Genomic DNA, 18,734 nt, shown 5'->3' with positions numbered 1-18,734 from the left:
ATTCTTCACTGTGAGGGTGGTGAGGCACTGGAACAGGTTGCCCAGAGAAGTTGTGGCTGCCCCATCCCTGGAAGTGTTCAAGGCCAGGCTGGATGGGGCTTTGAGCAACCTGGTCTAGTGGAAGGTGTCCCTGCCCACGGCAGGGGGGTTGGACCTAGGTGGTCTTTAAGGTCCCTTCCAACCCAAACTATTCTATGATCCTATGATCAGCTGTAAGGAGCCTGGGGAGGTCCTACACACCACGCAGCACAACAGAGCAATGAAGACATGCAGCAGGACCACCCCAAATTCCCAACTAGCCGTACACTTCTTGGACACATCTCTGATCCCATTCCCCTCTCCAGGGTTAATTTTTCAGATGCAGAAATATGCTCAGACAATAGCCACAGCAGCTCTTCTTAGCATGGCTGCCAAGGCAAACTCTGAGACTTCCAGCCATCCAGCGCAATCCTTTCACTTGGGGGTGGCATCCCTGACCTGCTCTCCAAGGAAGAGAGTATTGAGTTGCTCTTTTGAGCATCAATACGCAGCTCAAAGCCATTTGTTCTTGACAGCCTTCAGCAACCAAGTTCAGAGTAAACAATATCGTCAGTGAGGACTTCCATCTCGGGTCTTACAGGTTTTACATCAAAATCCTTATCCACAAAGGGAAAACTGTCTTATCTGTTTTCCTCATGAGACAGAATAACATCTACTTGAATATAGGGACTTTTTCCAAAGTTACTGCCCATAATTTATCCTCAGATAATAGCCCAAACCAGGCCCCAAAGAGGATTTCTAGCTGCCCACATAACAGCAGTTTCTCTTTTTGCTCACTGTTAAGAAACCACACTCAATCTATTTCTCTAACAGGTCATGGTGCTATTTAATAATATTGTGACAAAAAACAGCAGAGACTACTTATAGGAAACTAGTTTACACCTGAAGAACATATTCCTGCTGCTCACTGCTCTGCGCTCGGTGAAAACCAGCACACACAGCAGTGGGCAAACTCCCCCTCTAAAAACTGCCCCTGGAACACCGACCAAAGTAAAATGGGATTTTGTTCTCGTACACTTAAAACTGCCAAAAATGAGGTGAACTTGTGTCACCACCTGGTCCTGACACTTGTAGTTTTTACCTCCTTACAGACTCCGGAAAAACACAAATGAGACAACATGTGCTCTGCCCCCGTCTGATGAATTAAAAAACTGTGGTCTCCCACTGCTGTGGAAAATAACATGGCTGGGATGTGGGGGAGAGACCGAACAGCAGCTGCCGCTCTGTTCAAGTTCTGTATCGCATCTCTTAGAGAAGGGGATACGTTTCCATAACTGTTAAAAAAAAAGAAAACGCACACAGAGAACTCAACAGCAAACATAACAGACTTGAGTAAACCAGATTTGCTCATAAACACTTGTTTCATTTCTTAAAACTTGCTTTCAAATATTTGCTTAGCCATTAAGACATAAATCTTTAGCTACCCTCCTAAAAAAGAGCTGCATATTCCTTATTTGAGTCAGAACACACTAATTCATCAACATGCTTGGCTTTTATATAATTTACGTTTAGAGATGAAAACATTTCTTCAAACATATGTAAGATTTGCTGAAAGTAACGCTACGTGAAAATCTATATTTTTAAGTCAGGAGGGCGCTGTCAGGTAGATCTGATGGGAAGTTCAGAACCGAATTAAAGGTGGTACTTCTTGCACAAAGCCTACAATTAAACTTTCTTATGGTTCTTAAGAAACCCATGAAACCTTTTTGGCTGTAACATGCCAACTGCAGCATCTAAAGTAAAATATTGCATGTAGAGGAAGGAAATAAATAAAACTAATAATGGAAAAACACCACCTTCCTGGGCACTGTAAAGACAGAGTAAAGCAAAGAGCAAAACCAATGAAATACAAACACCAATTTTAAGAAAACGCCTCATATTTGATAAATGGTGTTCATTATTAAGGGATAAGAAACTCGCATCTAGGGCATAAAAGTAGGTCTAATTGGTGAAGGTGTAATATAGAAGTTTATTGATGTATGTAACGATTATTCTTTCACCTGTAAAAGAGGAGAGGGGAAACCGCAGCCATGTTAAAGGCTACACTGTATATTGGAGAAAATGCATTTCCTTCACACTCTGCTCCCTTTAAGACAGTGAATCATGAATTTTAAAAGCATTTTCTTACTGCTTTTGTTATTTTATTAATAGCAGGTTTATTTTGGACAGAAATTCTAAAACCAAAACAATATCAAGAGAATAGGAATCACTCTTATTCCAGCCTAACTGGTTTACGTGATGAATGACATCCAGTAATCTTACATCTGTGGCTTGACACAGGGTTCACCTTCCATTACTAATTTATTGGTTTCCTCATTAGTGCAACTGGGAAACATGTAAATGTAGGCACCCCCAAATGGCATACAAAAGTTATTGTGTTTCCTTTCCTAAAACAGCAGTTCATTTCAGGGGCAGAGGACCACAAATAAATAAAGAGACTGGATACATAATCTGTTGTGGTTATTTGAAACAAGGATGTTGAAATTAAGGTTGCAATGTACTGGAAAAACACCATATGACTCTAATCAACAACTGAGCCTGCAAGCTACAATTAACCCATCAGCACTATTTATTAAACTTTATGCAACCTCTGAGGTCCCCGAACATCAGGCACTAGTTGAGAAATATGGCACGGATAGGGCTCGACTGCCCGAGAGAGGCAGAGCCGTCAGTCAGCAGCATCTGACAGGCAGCCACGGCTACGTAGAGGCTTTTCCAGTAATGTTTGTCCCCGGGGTACCCCAGCAGCTCTGACAACAGTAAATTTAGCAAAGAGGGCAGGACCAGCAACAGATAAGAGACTCTAGACAGAGCGCTCAATACAAGACGGGCTTCGGTTACGTATCACTTTCTTCCTTCTCCTCCAGCGTAGTGTGTCTGATCCTCTCCCCCGGCACCGGTTCAGGAGCATGTCCCGGCTGCATGAGGGAAGCAGGCGATGGTAGGGTGCGATGGCAGGGTGCCTCCGCGGGGCACTGCCCAGCTCCACACGTAGCACCGGTTAGAACCCCAGCGCCCACAGGAGCAGGGACCCAAAACACAGTTCTTGGCAGGGAACACACAGGGGGATCTTCCAGTTTAAGACCATGATGTATTTTTAGCCACCCCTATTTCTCAGCCTGCCTGTATTTATGCAGAGGAAGCTCCCCTGCTCTTGTGTTTAAAGCAGAGATGAAATGCAGGAGACTGAGAAGCCGCATGCGGGAGTTGGAAGACTCAACTCCTTAGCGCACAGCCAGACCCCAGGTAAGCTGGGCAGACAGCGAGCTGCACGGGCTTTCATCAAATTCTCCAAAGCTGGAGGGAAAAACCACAGCACAGAAATCGGCTACACCTCTTCAACCTTCTTCACCTTGAGATGCAACAGGAAAAGAGTCCAAACACACCAGTATAAAACAATAGGAAGCAGAGTTAAACCATGAATCACTAAGAAAAAGACTGCCTAAAAAATAGCTTTACTTGGTGTCCTGGTTTCATCTGGGATAGAGTTAATTTTCTTCCTAGTAGCTGGTACAGTGCTGTGTTTTGGATTTAGGATGAGAACAATGTTGATAACACCCCGATGTTTTAGTTGTTGCTGAGCAGTAAGGCTGGAGGTGCACAAGAAGCTGGGAGGGGGCACAGCCAGGACAGCTGACTCCAACTGGCCAACGGGACATTCCATACCGTGGGACGTCACGCTCAGTACATAAACTGGGGGAAAGCTGGCTGGGGGGGCCGCTGCTCGGGGACTGGCTGGGTATCGGTCGGCGGGTGGTGAGCAATTGCACTGTGCATCACTTGCTTTGTATATTATTATTATTATTACATTATTATTATTATTATTGTTTTATTTCAATTATTAAACTGTTTTTATCTCAACCCATGAGTTTTTCCTCACTTCTACTCTTCCAATTCTCTCCCCCATCCCACCGGGGGGGGGCGTGTAGGGGATGAGCGAGCGGCTGTGTGGTGCTCAGTTGCCGACTGAGGTTAAACCACAACACTTGGCATTATCCCAAGCAACTTTCAAGGTCAGCCTGCACATCATCACTTGTGTCACCTTTTTACATGAGGTCTTGCAAGCAGCAAAAGGAGGAAAGAAACTAACCCAAGTGAGAGGTGGGACAAGACCACATCTAATTCATTAGATTTTGAAGTGAGGCATCCTTTAAAAGCAATTTACAGTACCAGACTGACATTAACACGCACAGAAACAGCACTAGCAACAATACTCAAGCCAAAAAAACAGTTCAGTGAATTACAGTCAGTCTCTCCGAATCCCCACAGCCGCTGCAGACGGACAGAGCCTCCTCCTCCCCCTCCCAGCCTAGGTCGGACCTGTCACATCGCTCCCATCAGTCAGCGGTGTCTCATTAGTGGGTGTGTTGATTTCTAAATACCTCTTTATTCATCCTGTCAGGAATCTTGTGCAAGCAAATACTGAAGCACTAGGAAATACGCAAACAGGAATTGAGAGGCCTGTGTGTTACTACAAAACGGCGCTTAACTGGGGAAAAAGCAAATTTTCAGAGGAAGTTTGCTTGCTTGGGAAACCCTGAGCTTGGGGACTAACTGAATTAACACTGTTCTGTCCCCAGAAATGGTTAAAATACCTCGATAGTTTCCATATGCTCACTGGTGTTGTGCTAGAAACGTGCTAGTTTTATTTGAATCTAGCCAATATGTTTTGCAATTGGATGTTATTACTCACATCAGAAAGCTGCCCTCTACTAAGCATTTTATAGACACTTGACACATCTGCCAAATTCACAGCATCCAAATGTATTTTTAATGTTACAAACTGGGCTGTGGTCAGGACACTGAGAATTTAACGCTCCTGGATCGGTCCCCACTCTTGAATACAGAGCGTTAATGCTTCTTTCATTTGCCGCCACACTTACAACCCAGATCAATGAAAATCTAGACCATGACTAAAAATAAGTTCCCATCCCCAATTCTCCAAGGAGTCTCAGCTGCAGAGATTTCAAAGAAACCCTTGCACACTGTGACCAGCCGAACAATTTCTGCCACTAAAACCTCATACAAATGAGTCCCTCCAGATTGAGAAAGGGTGGAAATATACTTTGATTCTCAGTCTGATTTCATTTTAGAGAAAACTCTGAAGTTTTACAGCTAGGGATAAACCACTGCAGCTGAAGCCAAGAGGGCTTGCCTGTCAGAGCAGAGCAACATTGCACCGAAGCTGTGCCAGCTAATTTCCCTGAGCAGACAAACGTGAAGGGCTCATCACACTTGGTTTTGACTTTAGCAGATTTCTACCCTAGGAGTTCATCAAATACTACATAACTACTACAACCGTCAATAAAGAATAGAGTTTTCTGTCATCAGCTCCAGTGCTAACCATAAGGCTGCACAGGACACTTTAAATCCACAAAGCAGATTATGTCCAACACCGCACCAAGCTTAAAATCGCTACTATTGCCCCTTCACTTAAGCCCCCAAATCATGCTTAGAAATCAAACCCCACGTTCTGAATAGCTGCACAAACACTGACAGACACAGAGGGTGAAGCAAGAGGCAATTTCCAGGTTTGCTGGTTGAAACCTTGCAGCTTAACTCCCGAACTGCACTCCTGTGCTAGTCCAACACCCTTCTGAGGTGTCATTTTTGATTGCATTGCCCAACCCTGCACACTGGTGCCTGCACCATGAAGAAAGGTGGTGATGGGCTGTAAGTGACAATGGTTTTAGCAGTCTTGCTGCCTTTAAGCAAGCCTTCAGCTTCATCACGCTCTGACTTCATGGTGGGTTACTACAGCTTCATCACGAGGCTCTATGTTGGCAGGTGAACGGCCACAGCCTTCCCCCACGCACAGCCCGGGAAAAAAGCCAGGAAAAGCTCCCCCATGCAGGCACTTATTATTTCCCTTATCACTCTTCTTTATTTCAGAATAGCAAAGCTGTGAGCCTCTGCCCTTCACATCATTTCTGTTTATACCCTGATTGCAGCTGTTTACTGCACCTCCCTGTGCCCGTGACACACCTCGTCTTGCAGGGCCTCTCCTCCAGCACCGAATAACCGACTGCCCTTGGCTGCTGGAGGCAGTGACACACACCCGCTCCTTCACTCACCCTCCGCTCCAGCACCGAGCCGCCTGTTTTTGTTGACTGGGACTGCTGCACACTAAATTTGCCTGGGAAGTCTGTAAATGACTGAGGGATTCCAGTCGATTTGTCTGCTGATGAGTTTGCATACTGCAGGCGGCGTTTCGGTCATATTTGCAGTATCAGAGCCACGCCTGACTTCCATGGAGGGCAAGTTTAGCAACCACTCGAGCTGCATCAGATTTTGCAAGATGAATTCACGTTCAGGTTGAGACCTTAGAGGCAAAACACAGGTGGGGGAATGGACAATCATACCATGAACCCTACAAGCAGGGATTTCTAAGTGGAAATGCTAACAGTTCACCTGCCGTAAGCACAGAGGTAGCACAGCTGGAATAAACATTACCACACACCGAAAATGTAAGACAAAAAAAAAAAAAAGATAAAGAAAAAAAAATTAGATCCACAGTAAGAAAAAAAAATCTCCTGCCTGTTGTCAGGATTTCTATTTTCAGGCTGGGCTTCCCGCTTTGCTGGCACCAAAACCAAAAAGCACTGGCTGTGGAACAGCCCGGTCTTACTTTGCAGCTTGCACTGCCTTCAACACCACCAGCAAGAAAGCGTGCCTTCTGCCAGCACAAAACACGACCCGGTTTGCAGCCCCAGGCTGCAGGACAGCGACAGGGTACATTCCCCGCCTTTCCATACAGAAGCAGAAGGCAAGGTCAAGCTCAGACTCGCTTCTGCCTTGAACCAGGCTTTGCAGCAGATGGCAAAAGTTATGCCTGACCTCTTCATACAGTTGCAGATGCCAGTTTTCATGGCCAGTAGCCAGAAGGATAATAAACAGCACTATTTCTTCTTGGCATGCCATTCACCTGAAACCCTTTTCAATAAACATGTTCTAGGCTAGAAAAAGCTCACTGTGTCTCTTAGATGGGAAGGACATTGTCCAACTGTCATAATTCACTAGGGAAATGACTCTAAATGAAACTCACTTTTGATTTATTTTGGCAGCTCAACTTCTGTTTATTATTCACTGGTTACAAAAGAGTATTATGGGACTTAAATCACTCGACTGGAGTCTTACAGAATCTGTGGCATGACCTTTTTTAAAATATATAAAATTACACAGCTTAGGACACAATATTTAACCCCCATCCATTCACCATCTGAAAACGTATTGAAATCCACACTAGTCTGTTCATATTTCAGAATAATGACCCATTCATCAAAAAAACAGGAGATAAAGCTTAGCCATGCAGGAGAGAATTAATATAATTGAAAGATGGTGCCTACAACATCAGGGATTGTGACACAAAAAAGCCCCCAAATATTTTCTAGACTTAGGCTTAATTAGTTATTAAGAGCTTACGGTGATTTTCCCCATCTGCTCTTAAGGCTCAGGGAAAGGCAGTCAGTGCTGCCCCAGCAGCAGAGGCACATCAACACCAACCACGCGAGCCGAACCTGGGCACTGGGGCCAAGGAAGCAGCGCGCAACCTGATGTCTGGAAGTCAGCATACATTTAAATAAATAAGAAAATGAAATAGAAGTGCCCACGGTAGGAGATCTGAAAGCACTGACTAGTTTAGCGTGAAACACTAAACTGCAGTCAAAAAAGGCACCTCCGCACAAACAGGTGGAGGTAAGGAGAGGCTGAAGCAACGGTGCTGCTTATTAAGCACGTTTATGCAAACGGTGCACAAAATCACCTCCCTGCTTGCCAGGCTGACACTGCCTGTAACCCAGCACTCGCAGAGCTGAGGAGAGGACAAGCCACTGACTCCAGTGACACCAGCTGCCCTATAGCTCAGGACACGGCTAGCTAAACGGGCACTCGAGTAGCCAGGATGACCCCATCAGCAGGGGAGTACCATACTCCCCACTGCTCTCTGCCACATGCAGCACCTGCATCACTCTCTTCTTCCGCTCACCGTCCATCTTCATCTCTTTCTTCCTCCCTATATTGATTCCGCAAAGTGTTTCCTGATCTCTATTTCAAAAAAAAAAAAAAAAAAAAGGTATTTCACATACTTCCATCTATGACACTGTCAAACCCAATAACCTGTGGACATTTTTCTAGGCCGGACACATCCTCCTCCTTCCACAGGCCTAAACACTGCCAGACACTGCAGCGCACACGCAGGGCAGGGCAGGGCAGGCAGTCTGAGCCTCCCCACAGCTGAAGAGCTGAGACGTTTATTTTTACATGCAAGGAGAAAGGACAGCACTGGTTACCAAAGGATGGGATGGCTAATTGAACTGTCAACTGCTGTGCTGGGTTCAGGCTGGACAGCAAGGATATATTTGTATTCTTTAACCACAGCAGCTGCCGTCTCGTTTCTTGCACTGCTGTAGTTATGAAAAAAAAAAAAAAAAAAAAATTACTGTTCTCACAGAGCAAAGAAGCAGGAGCCAACCAAAGCAATCCAAGTTATCAACCAGTATCCTCAGCCATGAGAAACAGGCAAGGCTTTTCCCAGCCCAGAAAACATTGCTTTTCTCTTCTCATTAACACTTAACTTTGTTCTAGCACTAATTGAGCCAGACCTTAATACAGTAGGAGGTACTAAGCAATAAACCAATCTTTTCTTTAAAACACAGTCTTTACTCATTCAATTTCAGTCATTTACTTTATGCGCGTGTGCACACAGGGGAGGAAGGGAAAGACGGACCAGAGATAACAGAAAAAAATATTTTTTTTAGATTCAAACTATAAAGCCACCGATCTTGGGATTCCTCTTGAATTCTTGATTCCTTCAGAGACAGATTTTGTACAAAGCTGCCTCGCCTTTACTGACCCGGGCACCCACGTCCTGGTTGCACAGATACTGTCAAGGGTTAAACTAGGCTGCAAACGCAGAGGCTACTTTATTACAAGGGCAAAAGCCTGATAGGTGAAGCAGCTTCAGCCAAACCACCAGTAACTGCATGTCAGCAACTGTCAGAAAAATTACAGCCAGTCCACGCAGAAGGTTTAGCAATAAACACAACTAAAGAGTGACAAATAAAAACTCACGGAGTGTGTTAAACGCTCAGTGGAAAAAATCTATGGGAACTTTTTCTACTATACCCTAAGGCAGAGAGGAAATTATGCCACAACTGGACTGCAGCTCTTCGCAAGGTCAGCCCAGACTCCAGTTCAGCAGCAGCTCGGAGAAAAACCTTACAGAGGAAAAATCGGATAGCACTGGCTCCCCAGAAACTGCAGGCGCAGCTTGAACCGCATATAGTTACAACTGAACCACGGCAGCTCCTGCATTCCCAGCCTCTCCCAAGGCATCCGAAATAGACAAGTCTGGGACTCCCAAGGAAAATTTTGTTACGCCCTGCAGAGGAATGTTCCACCCACGACTGTTGTTTCCTCCCATAAAAGGATCATTAGCGAGATAATTTCTGAAGTTCATGGTATTGTCTACAGATTTTACTGAAATATCACACCAGGAAGGGGAAGCCAAATGAGCCAGACTATTTTAAGGCTTCTGCATTTGGAGGAAATTCTAGGGCAAAATTTCAAAAAGGCAGATGCTTTGAACTGGGAAATGTTACGCTTTATGGAGAAGGGAGCATTCCTGTCTTTAGAGCTGCTTAAATAACGCTTTTGGGGCCACATCTGTTTGATTGACTTTATTTTTAGATTTAGAATCTGCTTTTTCAGACACCTAAATACTATTTTATATGAACACGTGTATGTGATCAAGACTATTTGGGAAACAGTTTAAAAGTTAAAGACTGACTATAAAAACCTACTCTTACATACTTCTCATACCTACAATTCACCTCGAAGACCCGGCTCAATCATCTCGGCACCCAGGTGGAGCACTGAAGTGTTATCCCCATCATTACCACTGTCACATTACCAGCCAGACGGGACAGGAGACTCGATCACAAGGGAGTACAGTGGCTGGATCTGCAATTAGGATTTTGAACTTGCTATCCCTAAGGTCTCCTTTTGCTTAAGGAGCATGGAGAGCACATTCCCATAGCTGCATACCACATATTCCCCACTGGGTTTGACTGGGATTTGGATTGCTCTAACTGGGAGAATAACATGCAGCACTATTTAGACATGTCTCTGCTGGCAGCACTCCCTCACCATCGGTGATCAGCAAAATGTAACCCTGGTCTCAAAAACAAGACTGGGCTCCCCTCTCCTGGATGGCTGCAAAGGCGCAGCTCTCAACAAGGCTCAGGAAAGAAGCACTGCTCCTCCACGCGACAGGGAAAGCTGCTCTGCTGGGCTCAGCTGGTAAATGACCCCTTCCCCAAAGAGAAAGCAAGCTGTTAAAGGCTAAATACCCTTAGTTTGCCTTCTAGGAACCTGCCTGGTATCACTGGTCTCCAAACATGCTACCAAAAAAAGAGATTAGATAGGTTGATGGCAGGTCCCAGGTCCCAGTGATTTGGGCAGCACTTGAACCAACAGCCTACACGAGATTCCCAACCCCATGTTTGGCAGTTAAGGCTGACGGGAGATGGAAAAGCCAAAGACGAGCTTCCTGAATCAGCTTCTGCACCCACGGGGCACACGGTGCTCCCTCACCTGCAAGGGCAGCAGGGATGGCAACCGCTCGTGTGTGCAGCTCTGCCTCCCCACCCAAACCCGAGGCAGGCAGGGCACAGCTAACACGGACGACTGAGAGCAGGGGCTCAGCAGGGAAACCCCTCCTGGCTTGCTTTGACTGAAACAAGAACTTTTTTTCTTCTACCACTGCATCTGAGGTTTATGTTTCCTTTGGAAGGAAGTCAGAGATTGAAAGGATGTTTATGAAAACTATTATTTACTCTCCAGACAAGAACGGCTCCTCTAGCTGTGATACCACGCGGTCAGGCAATTCTGGCAAATGCTGATTACAGTTTGCATCGTGATTTGTTAGGAGAGAATGTGACTGAAGATAAGAGGCTTTTTGCAAAACACCTTCCAGGTCCAATCTTGCAATAAATACACAAGATCCTGAGCTCCCACTGAAATTCAAGCAGCTGCGACATCAGCATTCATATGCATTTTTATTTACAGCACGCACTTTCAAGAACACGATGGATCGCACCATTCTCAGTGTGTCAAGGGATGGAAATACGTCAAAAGACAGGAATGGCTTTTTCAAAAGCTCGTCTGCTGCAAGTACTGCGTACTACAGGCTATAGACAACTCACATGGTAAGAAAGAGTTATAAACGGGAAAAGGTATCTGAAGATTAAACTTTTCACTGTGGCTGGTTTTAAGCTTTGTTTCAAACCTATTGCAAAAGCTGGTTGCCAACTGTTTCTTGATTAAATCAAGGGCGGTTTGCAGTTGTGGTTAATATGATAAAATGCAATAACGATCTTCAGCCTGGGCTTCACAGGATAAGACTATCTATCCATGTGTGTGCTTCAATCAAATTTTGCAGGGAAATATTGGTCTTGAGGGTACAAATTCCCTACAAATTTAGTAAGAACAGAAGATCAGCAGAAGAAAGAAACTAATTTTATTGTGGGACCAAACTACTACCAGAAAAGGTAAATAAGGAAAAAAGCCCCTTTCAGTAGCACTGACTCCCTTCCTAGCAGAGCAGACTTGTCTCAAAGGCACCTGGCTTTCAGTTGTTTCAAAACAATTTCTTACCATACACTGGAAAGTGAAACCCTTCCTCTCTAAGTGGGAGAAGCCAGGCCTCTCGCTCTATAAAAACTTGACATTTCTAAGTGTCCTTGATTCCACTGAGAATATGCTGGTAAAACAAAGGCACCCTTCAGCACAGGAACAGGCGGCTGAAGCTGAAAAGCAAGGTTTTCACCCCCACAATCGGGTATCAACAGGGTGGTCATGTGAAAAAGCCTGCCTCACTCCCCCAGCTAGCACACAGGATGAACTACTCAGAGAAAGTAGCGCAGGGGGTGACAGGAACAGCAAATGTTTCTTCTAGGTTTCCTCTGTCTGGTTCTGGGGAGACAAATACAAAATTCCATCTCAAACTGAAATGCCATTCAAGCATTCCCCAGAACTGTAAGCTGACCTCTTCCGCTGCGGGTCCCTCTGGCCAGCTAACATGCAAGGCCTGAGCTTGCTGATGCTCCTTTACTGCTTTAAACTTCAAGACCCAGCCAAGTCCTGCCACTCTAACAGTCTGGTTCCAGCAATTCACATATGAAATGCACGTACACGTGTGAAATGGTGGACTTGGATTAGACACGCAGAAAGAAAAAGCTCACAGCATTTCAGATTCAAACAATTTTTCTTACCAGAGAGCTAACACTTATTATAATTGAATCGTTTCAGTATTTGTTAGGATCTCTTAAAGTAAGAAACAACTGTTACGCTTCTGGGAGACTGTCTGGCCTTAGCCCATGCAGTCTGTGCAGCCGCAAGCTCTGGTGTCTGTCTTAAAGTCTGCTTCTACCTTGCAAAGCAGCAAAGTGAGGGAAAACAGGAAAATTCACAGCTAAATACAGGAATATTTGCGATTAACTGCAGCTCCAGGCCACCTGAAAGATGCCCTGCACAGACACGCCACATACACATGCACGTTTGAAGGTTTTTACTTGGACGGGAGTTTAATTGGTTCCTGTACAACCAAACTAAATGACGGGCTGCACAGGCAGATCTGCCTCCCCAGTACTTCAGAGCAGGATACCGTCCAAGTCTGTCTGTACATGCTTTGGAGAACTTCAAAGGGATTAAAGAGTGAGAAAGCACAGACATAAGGCAAAGCTCTAAACAAAGCTTGCCGAATCTCCGTAGCACAGAGACTCTTTTGTTATCCTGCAAGCACAGCTGACCTCGGCACTGCTTTTGTTCATCTCTCACCACGTTCATCCTTTGGACCTGCAAGTCCTGAGGCACTCCGGGCAATTTTCACCCACAGCTCTTCTCAATCCCACTTTTTTGTGGTCATCTCTGAATTTGTCACCTCGACTGGGCCCAAAAGGCTACAACAGCACCAGCTTTCCAGTCATACCCAAACTCTCCAAGTACTGCACTAGTTTCCACTCCCTCCTCAATTTCTGTAAATGCCTCCCCACTTGATTTCTTGTCTCATCCCTGCACAGTGATCACAGGCAGCAGCACTCCTAGGTATGCCACATCCCAAGCACATCCCCAGTTTATTAAACTCCTATTAGCAGTACTCAGGCAATCATGCAAGCATTAAACTAGTTCTGCTAGCAGAGGTAAGCATCTCATTTTTTTGAAAGCAATACAAAGGCACAGGTAAGTTAAATAATTCACTCAAGGCCACGGACTCTGTGGCAGAGGTAGGATTAGAAATATACACCAACAGCTACTGCAGCAAGAAGTGGAAAATACAGCCAGCCATGCTGGTGAGGCAATGACTACCCCATCCCAGCAAACTAGTCTTAAATCTGGTACTAAAAAGATGAGTCAGTGTTGACACTGAGGAAAGCAGCATGACCGACGATTCAAGGCATTAACGTTCCCGGTCTAAAACAGAACAGACCCAGGAAATACAGCAGCACTGGGTGATACCTCAAAATCAGACAACACGAGGACCAAGCTCAGTGTTCACGAACACTGCAGCCATGGCCGTGCTGTTCAATACTGTACTCCGAGCAAAAGACAAGTGAAAACCTGATAGCTGAATAAGACATGCAAGATGAACTGGCAGTCAGTCATCAGGCTTAGTCACTAGCAACTCAGGATACTTCAGCAAACAACCTAGTTAAAAGGCTAAATAGCCTTTTATTGATCCTTTCTCGGTAGCAAATCTGCTTGTACCTATTTAATGCTGTCCGTTTTATCATTAGCTTCAGAGTGACACAACTGCAAGCCTCCTGGTTTTGCTTCCGATTTTTAAATCAATTTCTCATTCACTTCCCTTTGGAGGGTGATCGGAACGCAGGCTAGAACAGATGTTCAGTGAGCAGCTCGCAAAGTCATTACTGTAAGAGGCAGCAGAAACACCTCCCTAACAATAAGAGCAGGTTTCTGCCTGCCAGGGCCATTCCTCAATTTAGCATTTCACGGTAAGAACCCTCGGCATTACCAGAGATGAGATGCACATACCTGCCTGCCATCCTGTCCCACGTTGGTCTGTCCTCTCACTACAGTTCGAATGTTGTCATCCAACCTCCTGGAGAAAAGAATCTGTAATGTCAAACTCATTCTCTACGTGCCTGATCCAAACAATTGTGGGAACCTTGAGCTACAGATCAGATTTAAATTAAAAATTGGTGTTACCAATGCTAAACTTACTTTTTTTTTCCTCCCTCTCTGTAGGACATCACTATCTTACATAATTTAAAACTCCTGTTGCAAAAATAAAAATCCATTTCCTAATTTAATTGGGGCTTCTTGCATTTCTCTTCCGTTAAGCAATATTGTCAGTTTTCCCTTGTCCGTTTTCATTTCCAGTTTCCACATATTAAAGTGCTGTCTCAATCATTTCAGGTCGGTAATGCCAGACTGCACAGCAAATTTACGTATTTCCTGCACACTTATATTTATTTTGTACTTTTAGTACCAACAATGACAATAAAAAAAATACAAAATGAGGTTTTACAATTGCTATTTTAACCTCACAAACAGAATAACTTTTCAGCAACCAAATCTTCCGGGTACTTTGTTCTCTCTGCCTTCAGACTGTACTAAAATTTGGTGTTACCGTAAGTATGTCTCCTTAGTATTTCGGTATCATTGGTACTTGTTGATTCTTAGTTCACTGTTTTTTCAAAGCTCTGCTTTGCAACCCATCAGCTAAAATAATCTGAAAGGCATATATTATACAACAGGGGCAAAGTATAAAAAAGAATTACAATTACAGGGAGCCATTTGTGTCTCTGTCCCACTATTGGACTTGAGACTGACCCCATTCATGCCTTTTAAGCAAATTAATTCCTATCGGCTATAGTGCAAAGGCTGTATCTATGACGCCTCAGTGACAACCAGACTACTCGCCACCTGAGATGCAATGAAATGCAGAAACATTTACCTTATTTTCAGTCTGATTTTGTTCACAACTTCATCGATGTTTGCCAAAGACTACAACATGAAAAAAAACAGAGAGAAGCAAAATGGGGAACCTTTTACTGCGATACACATCAGCTGTGATACCTAACACCTTCTCACACGTGGCACTTTACAAAGAGGAGAGCAATGACTTTGTTTTACAGATGGAGGAACTGAGACACACGGCAACTTAGCTGCTCCTCAGGTCACGTAATGAAGAGTGGCAAAAGAGAGAGCAGGCCAGGGTGCAGCCCTGCGGGTCCCGGAGGCTCCCCGCTTCCCACCCAGCCCTGAGCAAGCAGGGTGCCCCGAGCTCTGCCTTGTCAGCAGAACTGCTCCCGAAACGTCGTGGTGACAGTGACCTCCAGTGGACAATGGGGACAGAGCCTTCGCCTTCCCTGGCAGAGACCCTCCTGCAGAGCCCAGACACCCACCCAGCACATGGGGCGGAGGAGGCCTGGCTGCTGCCGGAGCTGTAGTGGGGGTACTGCAGGGGAAACAGCTCTCCGCTACCGGCAAGGGGAAAAAAGCCAAGCCAGCACCGCCAGCAAACTAACTAGAAACAGCTGAAAGCCAAAAAAGCCAGTGCTGCAGAGAATCTTAAACATGGTAAACGTTGGAGCTGCCTCACAACCCAGTCTTCAGCTGCAGAAACACCTCCTTTCTGCAATAGCTTAGTCCAAAACTGCCCCTGGGGCTGATTTGGGGGAAGACAAAGTACAGATGTGAGCCCACGGCAATCGCGTTCTTTACATCTCAAAAGAAACAATAGGTTTCAAACACGGATGACTCTCTAGTGACGTTTCACAGGCAATACCTGCCTTATTTGGCTGAAACCCCTGAGGATTTACCAATGATTAATAGACAGCAAATTATGACATTTACTGCAAGAGAAACCTCTATATAGAACACTAATTTATTTCTACAGATCAAAGCAGGACTTTTACCGCAGCAAGCACTTTGGGTGGAAAGAAACTACATAATGACAGTGAACCTCATGAGATGCGAATTTAAGAAGTGATTATTGTTATAGTCTTACTACTTGTGCTACTGTTTAAAAGGAAAGGCTTGGGTACAGGTTTAAACACGCCTTCAGTCACTTACTATCAGGTTACCCCTCGCACTGAGAGGGCCGTACTGTGAGCACTACTTACTTGCTCAGTGGGAAAGAGAGTATTAATATACTCCACAGCGTTGAAATCTGCTCTGTCCAGCGGATCTTGGCTGGGAAATACCTGGAGAGAGGGAGGAAAACAAAGACAATCAACAATACATCACCGTTAATTTCTGTAGCCTTACACAGTATCTACTACTTTAATTACTTCAGCACCCACTTACGATTGTGTTTCACAGCACTGTCCTAACAAGCGTGCGCAGAGAGCGGTCAGGCCTCTGCCCAGGAGTAAAGCAGCTACGTGCTCTGGAGGTCTATGACACTACAATTCCTGTGGATATCAGCTTGGGTAAACACAGATAATACACACGCATGCTTCCACATACAGCCCCAGCACGATCGATCACGTGCAAGCAATTCCCGAGACACGCGATCCATTAATTATGCATCCCAAACCACGCTGATGCTTTTGCCATTGTCTGGAAATGAAACCTCCTGCTGAGGCATTGCCCTTATCTTTGCCTGGGCTTTGCAAGGCCCCGTGGTGAGAGACGGAGATTTGCTTTTCACAGCCACGTAATAGGAAACATGATGAATTAAGAAATGGTTGTACAAGTTCTCTGGAGACTTGGGTTTGCCGCTTTCACATGAAAAAGAGGGAGAGAAACAGAATCTGCTGAATGATTCTTTCTACCCACGGGAAAGGGAAAAGAGCAGCTGTGGTGCAAACAGATCTCATCTCTCCTCAGAAGTATCTCAAACGACGCAAACGCAGCTGCCAGGCTTTGCTATTTGTCCCCACAGACTAAAATACACTGCGTTCCTTTCTCTGCTACCATATTTGTTCCATATTTATACAGCCATCAGCTCTGCACTCCGTGGCCAAAACCCTGCCTAGCTCACACCGCAGCATCACCTCTGCATGTCACCCTGGTCACAGGCAGCATTTACATTGTTTTACACATTTTGCAGCGTAAAAGCAGTGGTTTTGTGAGACCATTTAAACGAGAGCAACTTCTCCCTGATTGAGGCCTCTTCAGCAGCTTTCCCAAAGCTGCTGTGGCCAAGGAGAAGCAGGCAGCAGTTAAATACGCATGAGGTCATGCCTGAGTGAGGAAGATGCTCTGACATTAGCCCATCGTAAGAGCGCAGTTGCAGCATCACAACCAGCCTGTCCCGCTCCGGGCTCACAACTCCTGCAGGTTCAATTAATCCCAAATCTCCACAAGCATTAAGAGCAGCTGAAGCGAGGGGCAGGATGGAAGATAACGGCTAGTCAGGAACCCCACTCTCAAACTGCAGATAGAGCTCAACGCTGCAGGCAGCCGTACCAGCTAAAGTTGCTACTCCTGGGTCGTTGTCACAACCCATTAACCAGAAGTGACAACCCCACGTCTGGTGGAGCACCAGTCTGCGTGTGCTCCCTACCCCGCTTCAGGCAGAAGTCGGCTGAGCCAGTTCTGCTTATTTAACCAGAACCTGGCAGGTTTTGCCCAAAGCTGATTAAGGAACACTCACAGGATCAACAAGATCATTGGGTTGGGAAGTGCCAGTGAGGAAGGGACGGAAGGCAGGAGGCAGTGGCATCCTCAACATCTCCCCTTGCCCCAGATGCAAATATCTGCCTACAGCCTTACTAGCTGTTAAAATAACTCAGCCAGGGATATGGTGGATTCTCCATTGCTCGAAACCTCAAGTCAAGACTGTCTCTACAAGACGTGTTTTACCTTGAAGAGACATTTTGTGCTTGATGAAGCTGTCATCAGGTACCTTTCTTTGGTTGTACAATGTTAGAAATCACACCGGGCTTCTCTGGCTTTCAAACGTACAGGCTCTATAAAGGGCAGAGGATTCTTCTCCTGGACAAATTCCAGATTTCCTTTAGAAGCTGGTATTTAATTTAGCAATTCTCAAGGTTTCAGCAAAAATTACTGAATGGTTTACTGCCGGGTGTGCCAACCCCATGCAAAGATAAGAGTACGTAGGGTGTCTCTTTCTTTGGAGCAATAATATTCCAAAGCTGGCACAGCACCCATGGAGAAACTGTGCTACCTTCCTCACCTCCTGGTGCTGGGCTCACTTGAGGTGCTGTGCCAGCCACCACAGGTCTGCCCTAATTCTTTGAGGAGAGCCACCAAAAGCGATCCACGAGCCTCAACGTTCAAGAAAGTGAGAAAACTTTTTTGAGTGATACTTTGAGAGCCAGCTCCCGTTGCTGTTCACAGACTTCTACTACAAGAAAGAGCTCTTCAGGCGGAAGGGTTGGCTGAACTCAGCGCAAGCTCAGTCACCAGCTCGGACGGACGCGTGATTTTAGCCCGGGTTCTCACGGGCTTTTGCTGGGCTCCAAGCGCCACAAAGGGTTTCGCGGCACATTGAAGGACTTGGACTGGAACATAATATTGATCGCAAAAGTCAAGCCAAGACGTTCAGATTGTCTTGACTTCAAGCGAGTCGCAGGCCGTCTGACCCCCTTAAGATCCTTCCACGGGAAGTAACGAGTATCCCATTAGCAGACAGAGAACAGGCATGCCCCGCCGCGGAACAGCAATGCCCCGCGCTCGTCGGCGATGGGGAAGCGATGAGA

At 45.5% G+C, this 18,734-nt stretch overlaps 1 protein-coding gene across 1 annotated transcript in view; it reads right to left on the bottom strand.

Annotated features, from left to right (window-relative positions):
- The window catches only part of VPS53 (vacuolar protein sorting 53 homolog (S. cerevisiae)), a 66,581-nt gene extending 48,838 nt beyond the window's left edge, over positions 1-17,743 (bottom strand). Inside the window, exons 1-4 of the mRNA XM_009324184.1 lie at positions 17,666-17,743; positions 16,188-16,268; positions 15,017-15,066; positions 14,092-14,158 (exon numbers count right to left, since the gene is read on the bottom strand). Of these exons, the coding sequence (XP_009322459.1) occupies positions 14,092-14,158; positions 15,017-15,066; positions 16,188-16,268; positions 17,666-17,743 (276 nt within the window). The remainder of the gene's footprint in view (positions 1-14,091; positions 14,159-15,016; positions 15,067-16,187; positions 16,269-17,665) is intronic.
- Between the last annotated feature and the right edge of the window lie 991 nt (positions 17,744-18,734).

Source organism: Pygoscelis adeliae, unplaced genomic scaffold, assembly GCF_000699105.1.
Source record: "Pygoscelis adeliae isolate BGI_AS28 unplaced genomic scaffold, ASM69910v1 Scaffold290, whole genome shotgun sequence".
In the NCBI taxonomy this organism is placed as follows: Eukaryota; Metazoa; Chordata; class Aves; order Sphenisciformes; family Spheniscidae; genus Pygoscelis; species Pygoscelis adeliae.
This window is presented reverse-complemented; position numbering and strand designations above follow the sequence as displayed.